The 12,725-nt window shown below is 43.2% G+C and overlaps 1 protein-coding gene across 1 annotated transcript in view; it reads left to right on the top strand.

The window, feature by feature from the left end:
• LOC132873633 (ubiquitin carboxyl-terminal hydrolase 32-like) overlaps nt 1-11,584 on the top strand; it is an 89,374-nt gene extending 77,790 nt beyond the window's left edge. Inside the window, exons 33-34 of the mRNA XM_060909380.1 lie at nt 10,145-10,237; nt 10,325-11,584. Coding sequence (XP_060765363.1) covers nt 10,145-10,237; nt 10,325-10,498 — 267 coding nt within the window. The 3' untranslated portion in view covers nt 10,499-11,584. The remainder of the gene's footprint in view (nt 1-10,144; nt 10,238-10,324) is intronic.
• The last annotated feature ends 1,141 nt before the right edge of the window (nt 11,585-12,725 follow it).

Consider the following 12,725-nt stretch of genomic DNA (forward strand, 5'->3'; position numbering starts at 1 on the left):
ACGTAAACAAAAAAAAAGCGCACTCTTCAAGTTTGCAAGTAAAGCATGGAGATGAGGCGAGACCTGGCGATGTGGTTTTTGCAGCGGCGGAACTCACACAATAATCTGATTAATGTGGGCAGCAGACTAATGAGACCGAAGGTGTCAAATTACTGGAAATTTCCAGAACAATCTTATAATCTTGTAATACAGGATGATTTAACATCCAGGTCCCTACCAAATCCACTATTAGCTTGATCAACTCTATAAAAGTCTATTTAAATTCTGAAAACTGTACAAATGTTGTTGTTTTCCACCAAAGAGGCGGGATTAGCCAACGCAGAATAGTGCCGTTTGTCTCTTGTTGATGACGTGTAGGTTGCATGAATGCGACCTGTCCGGTCGCATGTGAAAATAACGGCTATGCATCGGAATTAGGACCACATATCCAAGCGGCCTGGGTCGCATGTGAAAAAAAATCGGATCTGTGTCGTTCAGATTGTCAATAACAAATCGGATACAGGTCGCATATGGGCAAAAAAATTGGATATGGGTCGTTTCAGGGTGCAGTCTGAACGTAGTGTAACTCTGCATCGGTTTTGAATCCTTTCAGGGTTCACGAGTGTGGACAGGCACACGAGCAATGATTGACATGCCGTCAAACACTCCTCCTGGCTCTGATTGGTTGTTTTAATTCAGGCGCACTGGATTCTTCCAAATGGCATTAGGAGCACTAGGTGAAACCAGAGAACCCGGAGTTTTTATCCATCTCGCATACTATTATTAGGACATAGTGGCATAGTTTTAACAAATATGACAAAGTTATTTGTATACGGGTTACATTCTGCAGCTTTAATTCAGTTTTAGAAATTTCATATCCATTTTCTGTATTAAATAGCACTATATTAACTGCATTTTTTTTTTTTTTAAATAATCATCTTTAAATTATCTTCAACATGAAAAAATAGCTGCAGCAATGGTCTACTCGCTATCTGGTTGCTATCCTTACAGTCATCCACACCACAATCAGTTGTTTAAAAGATTATATGATTAAAATAGGCGGCACGGTGGTGTAGTGGTTAGCGCTGTCGCCTCACAGCAAGAATGTCCTGGGTTCGAGCCCCGGGGCCGTCGAGGGCCTTTCTGTGTGGAGTTTGCATGTTCTCCCCATGTCCGCGTGGGTTTCCTCCGGGTGCTCCGGTTTCCCCCACAGTCCAAAGACATGCAGGTTAGGTTAACTGGTGACTCTAAATTGACCGTAGGTGTGAATGTGAGTGTGAATGGTTGTCTGTGTCTATGTGTCAGCCCTGTGATGACCTGGCGACTTGTCCAGGGTGTACCCCGCCTTTCGCCCGTAGTCAGCTGGGATAGGCTCCAGCTTGCCTGCGACCCTGTAGAACAGGATAAAGCGGCTAGAGATAATGAGATGAGATGATTAAAATAAAGACATCTATCTTATATCACAGAACAGTTAAGTTAAATTAAACTCCAGATGTTTGCGGTAAGAAAACCATGAGCCTCTAATGCTCTTCAGGCATCGACAAAGTTTTTTCCTCTCGAGTCGCTTATAACTGTGAAATTTCATCTTAAAATGACCTGTACCGATTTACTGAGACTTTATATGTAGCAGAAGTATGATCTTAAACATTCAAATAGTTTTAAAACTAAGATTATTACATTTACTGCAATGTAACAACTGTAGTTAATGAATATTGATATGTCTGAGGTTAAGAGGACTATAATAATAATAATAATGTGTATTGGTGGGGTTTTTTAATTATTTTTTACATCTATCTATCTATCTATCTATCTATCTATCTATCTATCTATCTATCTATCTATCTATCTATCTATCTATCTATCTATCTATCTATCTATCTATCTATCTATTTTAGTTCAATAAATGCATGAAGTTTCCAATGTCAGTGAGTAATCATGTTAAATAATCATGAACTCAATGTTGACCATTTCTATTTAATTCAAAGAACTTTATTTTTCAGTTAGGAACTTCATATGGGAAAAGCATCAGTGCATATCCAATTCCTCTTCCCCCCCCCACACACACACATCACATACAACATACCCCATAGAGCAATTAACAGTGAAGAATAAAGCTTACAAAGCACAATAAATAACACACACACACACACACACACACACACACACAAAAAGTGGTGTTCAACAGTTCATAAGTCTAACTGATGTCGGCTCTTAGTCCTGAAGGTGAATGATCTATATCTCTGACCTGAAGGTAAAAGACAGTATTGACTGTGCGGTGTATGTGTAGTGTCAAACACTATTTGTGTTCCTTTTCATTTAGTCCTTCTATTGTAGATGCTGAGAAGTGGTTCCTGCTCCAATCCAATTATGTTACGATTGCGTTTGGTGGATTGGATGAATGTTAGCTCATGACCCAAACCAAGCTGAAATCTCATCTCATTATCTCTAGCCGTTTTATTCTGTTCTACAGGGTCGCAGGCAAGCTGGAGCCTATCCCAGCTGACTACGGGTGAAAGGCGGGGTACACCCTGGACAAGTCGCCAGGTCATCACAGGGCTGACACATAGACACAGATAACCATTCACACTCACATTCACACCTACGGTCAATTTAGGTGGTGTTTACGTTAGACCGTATCCGTCTCGTTTTCGTCACGGATGCACTGTCCGTGCACATTAAAACGCCGGGAAACGACTCCACAGGCGGAACAACTTGAATCCGCCAGGGCCCACGTGTTCAACCCAGTTCGTATCTGATCCGGTGCTGTGTAAACATTGAGGAACGAGGAAACACAGTGCTGAGCTCTAGCTGACGTCATCATTGGACAACATCACTGTGACATCCACCTTCCTGATTCGCTGGCGTTGGGATCACACACACAGCGGCTCAGTCCCGAATCACTGCTCGTGCGCTTCACTCGCGCGCTCTGTGAGCTGCGCAGGGCCGGAGTGCACACCCTCCAGAGGGCACTCGCTGTTCAGGGCGGAGTGATTTGGAGCGCAGGAGGAAGCGCTGAGCCGCACTGAGGTTTATTTACACATTTCAACTTATTTACCTCCTTCAGGCGCTTAAACTCAGTGAGAACATGAACATCACAGCCAGGTGTGTTTATCTGCTGGAGAAGGTGTTTGCTTGCCATCCTTCCACTTGCAAGTGGTGAGTGACTTGCGCATGCCCGATATGCACTGGGATCACGTGACGTGACGTCTAATTAGTCATGTGATTAGAGTATCCGTGTATTAGCGTTGCTGTGTGCACGCGAATCGTGTATTGACGTTGCTGTGTGCACGCGAATCGTTTTAAAAACGTTAATCTGATGATCCGCTGATACGGTCTAATGTAAACACCACCTTAGAGTCACCAGTTAACCTAACCTGCATGTCTTTGGACTGTGGGGGAAACCAGAGCACCCGGAGGAAACCCACACGGACACGGGGAGAACATGCAAACTCCACACAGAAAGGCCCTCACCGGCCACTGGGCTCGAACCCGGACCTTCTTGCTGTGAGGCGACAGCACTAACCACTACACCACCGTGCCATCCCCAAGCTGAAATATTAAAACTAATTTTTGCCATAATTGATCAGCACTATCCTGTGCCCAAAATCACTGGCCAATAACATGTTAGTTTTTGGGCGTGGGCACTTCATATAGTGCACTTCAACAAAGTGTGTGTGTGTGTGAAAGCTGTGTTCAAAATATTATACCATATATTTGTATATTGTATACCTCCATAAGCATTTACTATATACTATTTGTTATTACAGGGGTGGACAAATGAGAAGCCTGGGACAAGATTTTGTGTGGGGTTGTTTTTATGGCTACTGCCTCATATAGAGGTATCATAAAGCGTATACAATTTGGTTCACCCTTCGAAATCAATGGACTAGACGAAAGAAATCACTTTCAGACATGTTTATGCTTATTACCAAGGGAAAGTGCGTTCCTATTTTAAAATAATACTCCAGGTCGTCCCCCTTTCTTCAGCCAGTGGTCCCGTGTGTGATGTAGATGTGACGCACTTCCGAGTTGTTACAGGAAGTTGTCGAAAAGAGTATTGAGACCACTGAGCTCTGGCGCCGGGCCTTTTCCGCGAAATAAGAGTTTGGGTCATGGCGACAGCGTGTGTATGTCAGCCTCGGTTCGGAGGTTTCAGTTTCGAAAACTGTAAGAGGTAAGAGTAGAATAATACACTGAACAAAAATATAAACGCAGCACCTAAAGATTTTATTTATTTTGTACATCCGATACTGATTTTTTTTTCTGCCCACATCAAATGATAGTATAGCATACCAGTAAACATTTTTTGAAAAAAAAAAAATGTCCCTCTACTCAAGTTCTGAGCAGTGCCCAGACTTGAGATAATCCATGATCCAGTCGGGTGTGACCATTGCAGACAAAAATTTCACTGAGTAATGCATGTCATGACCATCCTTTATGTGGGGCCAATAAAAGGCCACCCTAAAATGACTCAAATGTCAAGATGCCACAGATGACCAGAATCAACCAGGAACTAGCCATTGGCATGCTGCAGGCTGGAATGTCCATCAGAGCTGTAGGGCGTCAATTGGGGGTGCTATTCCATGATAGTCCGCCTCCGACGACGATTTCAGCAGCATGGCACCACAGACAACATGCCACATGCACGCAGGCCATGTGTCACCACTCCAGCACAAGACCGGCATATCCGTCTGACCCACCTGCGTGATCGGTGCCGGACTGCAACACGGACCGCAGATGAGACCATGGGGAGACACAATCGCAGGGTCAGCAGTCAAACTGTGAGAAACCGACTCAGAGAAGCTGGCCTCCATGCACGTAGACCTCATTGAGGATTGGACCTGACTGCTGGGCGACGACGTTCTCATCTGGACTGGGCTCGGGCACATAGAAAATGAAAATGAATTTCTATCTGAACATTTGTATTTCATAAAATATGGACCGCTGCATTTATATTTTTGTTCAGTGTATAAAGTACAGACACTTGGTATGTTTTACTAATGTGATTTTTTATTTTATTTTATTTTATTTTATTTTTTTATTAATTGTTAATTTTTGGATTACGCTTCATTTTTGTGGCTACTGCCTCATAGAGTAAATATATATGCTATATTTACTGTATGGACATGGGATCAGAAAACAATTTTATTTATAAGCAATAGCCACATGGACCCATAGGGTACCTATTTTTTAAATTTGTAGTTGCTCAGCAGAAAAGTAGGATCAGCAACCCTACTCCTTATAACTTCTGCCAACTTTGTTGGAGGAGGTTATGTTTTCGCCTCTGTTTGTTTGTCTGTTCCCAACATAACTCAAAAAGTAGTGAACAGATTTTGACGAAATTTGGAAGAACGGTGAGCCAAGGAATAATTTATTAGATTTTGATGCAAATCCAGATGTCTGTGGATCCAGGATGGTTTTTGTCTGCTCCCAGTGTAACTCAAAGTAGTGAACAGATTTTGATTAAATTTGGTGTACAGTTTTAGTATTCTCATAGGTTCGAGTGATTTGATTTTGATGTTGATACATGGCTTGGCGGAGGTCCAGTACGCACTCCACCGAGTGCTCTTCTAGTTCACTTTTACACAACAAAAGTAGGCCTAATGTGCTTTATGATGATGCAGCACACCCTGATGCTGTAACTAACGCCTCTGAATCCCATTGTCTGAGGTTCGATCTGGCTGACAGCGAAACTCTTTCTTTTTTTTTACTCGATGGATGAACTTGCCTGCATAGATGATGGATGATGTTTTCAGAATCAGGAGCATGTCCCTGATACCTGCGCATTCCTGATGAAAACTGAGTGATTATCTGAAGTGAAGTACAAAGCCATCATATAACTCTCTTGCTTACTACACTTGGTTTAACATATCCAGGGAAAATAAGGACACTCGTCAGATCCTAATATCATTTAGGTGAGATGAGAGGACAACAAATCTCATAGCTGAGATTTCTTTGTTCAACTTTGATGTGCTACATGATCACTTGCTCGTTCGTTTCAGTTTGGTCTGTATTACAGATGGAGTCCATGATTCTGGAGAAAGATGGTTGATATTTGAACTCAACAGCCACACAAATACACACCTCCTTTCAGTGTTCCTTCAGAAGCTCCACGCCACCAAATTCAGGGGCGCACATTGCCAAGGCAACAACACTAACAACTGGGCTAGCTGGCCAAAAGAGAAATATGGCGGAATTCATCATCATCATCTATACATTAGAATAGTTTGTCACCTTTCGGAGAAAGACTGAGAGCCAACGCTTGACACGGGCAATCCAGAGAATCCCACTGTACTAGCAAACTTTCAGTTTTAGGTCCGTACTGACACATACCATGATCTAGAACGAACAATGACATAGCTAATAATGTATCCAGTGTTGGCTAGGTTGTAGGTTAGCAAACCGTCTCCACGGTTACTGCTGCGACGCTAACATGCAGAGAGAGTGAGACGGTTTCTCAGAGCCAGCACGCGAGCTGCAGATAGCAATTCTCACAAATCTCTTGCTATTGTAGCTAATATCACAGCAACAGCATACTTTAGAAAAATAGAAAGTAAGCCGAATGTCCGTGTGCAAGTAGTTTAACGTTACGTGACACGAGTGCCTGCTGGCTAGCTATGAGATTAGCTATCACAAACAATAGCAAACCGAAGAAAACAATACGGAACTATCGGTTCCGTAAAACCGAGCAAAATGAATGTTACTCGCTTGTCGAGCAGAAACAGAGCAACCTCCGCATCCATCTTATGTGAACTGATGATAACGTGGCTCTTCACCCTTGCCTAATCGAAGGATTTCCTTTTCAGTTTTTGTTCTAACTTGCTCCTCTTTGGCTGTTTCTCTTTGGCCCTCTTTCTTTCTTGACAATGTGGTTATGTTGCGGAGTTCAGCTTGTTGGCATGTACCAGATTTACTGTCCTTCTCAATCCCACCGCCCCCTTTTCGCCATCTCCCCTCCCCCACGTCCTGTGCAGGAGCACGAACGGCCCCTGTTGCTCATTGGCTGGAATAGTGTTGTGCGGCTCAGTCTGAGCCACTTTCTTTTGCCGCTTTTCCACTACAAACGCGGCTGAGCCGTGCCGTGCTGAGTCGAGCTGAGTGGGGCTGTTGGAGTTGCATTTCGACTACAACCGCGCTGAACCGTGCTGGCTGGAAGTGGGTGGACACATTGGGTGGAGTTAGCGAAAGTGGGTGGACGTCACGTGATGTCGTTAAGCAGCGCAAACAGTGACATCAGTGACAGTGGCGGAACAAGTCAGAGCCGGGCCGGGGGCGGGGCAAATGACCGGGCCCTTTATTAAAGCTTATCATAACATCATTTTAGGCTACAAAAACGAAGTCCTTCAAACGAACATGTAACTCAGAAACAAAAAACATTAGGATACTGTACATGGCTCATAATAAAACATCAATAGCCTATACTGCGCACATTATTTGAAGGGCATACGAATGAGCGCTCAGAGGTTGCAACGGTGACAGGAAGAGTCAGAAATAAAAGGAGGGCGGTGCAAACCTCACTGAATGCACTGTGTTTACCAATTTCAACACTACGGGGTGCAACTATGTTATTTTGTACATTAAGTCCTTCAAACGAACATGTAACTCAGAAACAAAAAAACATTAGGCGACATACTGTACATGGCTCATAATAAAACATCAATAGCCTACTGCGCGCATTATTTGAAGGGCATACGACGAGCCTTGCGCTCCGCGAACTCGTCCACGATGCTCTGTATGTCACTGATTCAGTGACCTTTTAAGCGGTAGTCTCATGACCCGAATAGTAAACAATAAACATGGAGGACATGGAGTCGTTAGTGTTGCTGGTCTTGGTGCTGTGGCTTGTTGTCACCGACAACGCGGACAGATACTGGCAAGAGCGTATAGATGAGGCGAGGCGCATAAGGCTTCAGAAATTCTCGTAATTCATAATTATTCTCCTTCCGGGTTTGCGGTGTTTACAGATCCCAGCGCGCTCGCGGGGCGTGTGTGGGCATGTGAGGACACTCCTCCTCACCAATCAGTGCACAGGGGAGTGTCTGCTCACGCCCCCAGCCTCACTCGGCACGGCTTGGCTCGCTTCAGCCCCACTCCAAAACGGTGCGAGTTTTAGGGGCTAAGCAGGGCTGAAACGAGCTGAGTCATGCTGGTTTTTGGTAGTCGAAACGCGAGCCGTGTCGGGCTGAAGTGAGCTGAAGCGAGCTGAAGTGAGCTGAAAAAGGGTAGTGGAAAAGGGCCATTAGTTTCCCATTTACAGAACCAGGGCTGTGTACGAACATCGGAAGTTTTTTTCCCTTCAGCGCCCATACAGAATGGACAGCCAGTGAGAAGATATTCACCGAATTTCACAAAAAGTGTATTGGATTAGAATCACTCACTGCACCTTTATTGCACTACTACTACTCTAGCTAACTAGTTACAGTATTATATTCTGCTGGCTAGTCAAATGGAGCTCTTTCACTGACCACTGTCTGTTGTGCGAGCTAATAAACGGAGTAGTATGAGTTCAGTAAGAAGTAGAAGCCTTCGTCACATGGACACTCAAGCACCGTGAAATTCATCCTCTGCATTTAACCCATCTGAAGCACTGAACACGCACACACACCCAGAGCCACACTAGAGCGCCCGGGGTGCAGTCAGGGGTTAGGTACCTTGCTCAAGGGCACTTCAGTCCAAGGATGCCCCATGTTAACCCAACTGCATGTCTTTGGATTGTGGGCAGGGCTGCGTTAACCCTTGCCGAGGCCCTGGGCAGACACCCCCCGAGGCCCCACCCCCGCCTGTTGTCAACTGTGCTCAGCAAATTCACCCCCTCAGACGTGCCTGTCTAACTAGACACAGAAACTTAATGACAGTGGCACAATTAGAAATACTATTGAACGATAAAACTTTATATCCATCAACACCTATTTAATCGAGAAAAAGCAATGGTGAAATAGGCAATTGCATGGTGAAAAAATCCATCAGACATCACGGTTAACAAGTCCGGTTAACTAAAGTTTCGCCTCAAGAAGCCTTTGAATGAGTCAATGAACAACATGTCAAGAACATAACCTAGGCCTACAACAGTTTCTTTAGGATTCAGAACAAGAACATTCATTTGGTATATAACCGTTCGTTTTCATTTTGGAATCCAGGCGACTTTTAACTTGTGAAAACAAAGAGCGATAACAAAGAAAAATATCTTGCTTCTCAGAAATAAATCTCAAAATGTTAGGCTATGTGAAACATTTCATCCTTTCACACATGTAATGTCCCAAACAGCAGTGGCACACAGCTTTGCGCATTCAGTTTGACAGCCATGGGTCAACTTACAAGGGCACTTTCCTACTTTTCTGGAAAGTGAAGTCATTAATTAAATCATTGAACTCAAGCTGGCGTAGCGTGTGAAGACATGGTGGACAGTGATCATATTGACAAGGTGGGCTTCCTTACGGGTGGCGAAATGCATCAACAGTGTTATCAATATGACCAAAACTTCTGAAAATATCGTTTCATATTTTCCGATCTCGCTACCTCCGAGGCCCCGGGCAACTGCCCATGAAGCCCATTAGCCCATAAGCGTCCTTGATTGTGGGGGAAAACAGAGGACCCGGAGGAAATCCATGCAGACACGGGGAGAACATGCAAACTCCACACAGAAAGACACCCCCCCCAGCCACTGGGCTCGAACCCAGAACCTTCTTGCTGTGAGGCAACGGTGCTAACCACTACACCACCGTGCTGCCCATTGTGATAACTGAGTATGCAAGAATTATCATTTGGCGTCATGTTAGTCATGTGACAATCTGTCTTTTTTTTTTTAAATGTTTATTAGATTTTTCTTATAATAATTAGTCATTCAGACAATGAATGTCATTGAATGTTTGTTCAGTTTCAGAAAACAACCTTTACACAACCTGAAATCCATTCCGTCCTGTTTTTTTTTTTTTTTTGGCCCGGGCACCGCCCAAACTGATAATCACATCCTCAGTTTTTCTTTGGCTAATCAGACACAAGGTACGCCACTACTCTTGCTGGAGCAGTTGGGGTTAGGTGCCTTGCCCAAGAACACTTCAGCTAGTCCTGGGAATCAAATCAGCGACCTTTTGGTCCCAAAGCTGCTTCTTGAACCATTAGGCCACGGCTTCCCCGTCCTGAATGATGATTATTCGTCTGTTTGCAGTGTCACTCAGGGATACTCGGAGGAGGCCATTACGTCACGTATGCCAAAAACCCCAATGAGAAATGGTACTGTTACAACGACAGCAGCTGCAAGGTGAGCGTTCTCCTCAATGGAACCTCCAAATATATGACCATCTGTTCTGTATATTACAGTGGCCTCATTGTGAATCTGTTTCTGCAGGAGGTGAATCCAGAGGACACGGACACAGATTTGGCGTACATCCTCTTCTACGAGCAGCAGGGAGTGGATTACTCTCTGTTCATGCCAAAGACTGACGGGAAAAAGATGGCTGACACCAGCAGCATGGACGAGGATTTTGAAACAGACTACAAGAAGTACTGTGTTCTTCAGTGATGCCTGCGCTCTCATCAGTCTGAGAAGCACTCAAAATAATCCACTGTCCCAGACTGAGAGGTTTTTTTTTTTCCTTTAACTTTTGGCCAAACTGTGGTACTGTCAAGTTCTTTTTGGCTTGCGCTGTCTGACAAATCGAGAAAGTCTCTCTGTTCTCTTGGCAGGTTGTCTTGGTCATTGTTTTAAATTTCCTCGTGTTAACTTGTGATTTTTTTTTTCTTTTTTTTCCCCCCGTGTACAGAATAAATTAGTAAGTGCCGGTCACATACTGTACGAAACAAATGTGACAAAGGATAGTCATTCACATCAATGTGCAGATGGTACTAGTCTATTTATTATTGTTAAACTTTTAACAGCATCGTGGCATTGATTTTTTTTTTTTTTTAAGAATAATCTTTAGTGCTGTCTTGTTCAATTGTATTTTATGCAATTTTGTTACGTTTTGATTATTGTCAATTTCTTTTAAAGAAATATCGGAAGGTTCTAGACATTTGTATCTTGTTCTAAGTTGATAATAACGTATGCACTTTTATATGCTTTATTAAGTTGCTGTCTTGGTTCCATTCTGCAACGTTGCACATATTGAATGTCATTCCACGCTTGTTTACAAAGTGTCATGGTAGCATATGACATAACTGTTGTGATTTTTCTGTGACTCAAAACGTTTTCTCTGTGCCAACCTGATTCGTTCATCATCCCGTAGTACAGTTTGTGCCATTGTGTTGTCAATGTTGTCTTTGCTCAGGATAACAGAATTGTAAATCGTGTTAGCATGCCACAGAGGAAGCATCTGAGCACTTTATTTATTTGTAGCTTACAAAAGGAAAAAAAAAAAAGTAAGAAATTGGACACTTCCACTTGTCAACTGTTTTATTGCTGAATATAAAGCATTTTACAGCGTGGACCTCTGTGCTCAAATATTCCCTCTGCTCGGAGAAATCTGAGATCAGTGAGTACAACAAGTACAGATATTAGTATTGTTTTGATTTTGTTACATTGTGCCACTATTTGACATTTAACAGAAGGACGTTGGATTAGTAAAGCTTGTCAAAATAGTATTAAATATAACTCAAATGTGGAACCCCAGCCCTGTTAATCCTTCTTCTGTGTCTGTGTGTTATGTTGAGGACTAAACTGGACGTGGGTAGTAATTATGATTATTCAGGATTATTAGCTCGTCCGGCCGACAGACGATGAGCTTATGCCATCATGTGTTGTCCATCGGGCGTCGTCTACATTTCATGAAAATTGCTTCTTCACCGATATTTATTCTTTTTGGCAGGAAGGTACAGTTGTGTTCAAAATAATAGCAGTCCAACATGACTAACCAGATCAATCACTGCTTTTGGTAGAAATTATATTACTACATGGCAAATAATTTACCAGTAGGTGTAGTAAAGTCGTAGAAAACCAACAGACCCAACATTCATGATATGCATGCTCCTGAGTCTGTGTAATGGAATAATTAAGTGAAAGGGGCGTGTTCAAAATAATAGCAGTGTGGAGTTCAATTAGTGAGGTCATTCAGTCTGTGAAAAAACAGGTGTCAGTCAGGTGGCACTAATTTAAGGATGAAGCCAGCACATGTTGTACATCCATTTCTCTCTGAAAACATGAGAAACATGGGTCGTTCCAGACATTGTTCAGAAGAACAGCGTGTTTTGATTAAAACGTTGATTGGAGAGGTAAAACGCATAAAGAAGTGCAGAAAATGATAGGCTGCTGAGCTAAAATGATCTCCAATGCTTTAAAATGGACAGCAAAACCAGAGAGACGTGGAAGAAAATGGAAGACTACCATTCGAATGGATTGAAGAATAGCCAGAATGGCAAAGACTCAGCCAATGATCAGCTCCAGGGTGATGAAAGACAGTCTGAAGTTACCTGTGAGTACTGTGACAATTAGAAGACGCCTGTGTGAAGCTAATCTATCGGCAAGAAGCCCCCGCAAAGTCCGACTGTTAAAAAAAAAGACGTGCTGAAGAGGATACAATTTGCCAAAGAACACAGTGACTGGCCTAAAGAGAAATGAAGAAACATTTTGTGGACTGATGAAAGTAAGATTGTTCTTTCTGGGTCCAAGGGCCGCAGACAGTTTTTCAGACGACCCCCAAACACTGAATTCAAGCCACAGTACACTCTGAAGACAGTGAAGCATGGTGGTGCAAGCATCATGATATGGGAATGTTTCTCTTACTGTGGTGTCGGGCCCATTTATCGCATACCAG

Source organism: Neoarius graeffei, chromosome 25 (genome assembly GCF_027579695.1).
Source record: "Neoarius graeffei isolate fNeoGra1 chromosome 25, fNeoGra1.pri, whole genome shotgun sequence".
Lineage (NCBI taxonomy): Eukaryota > Metazoa > Chordata > Actinopteri > Siluriformes > Ariidae > Neoarius > Neoarius graeffei.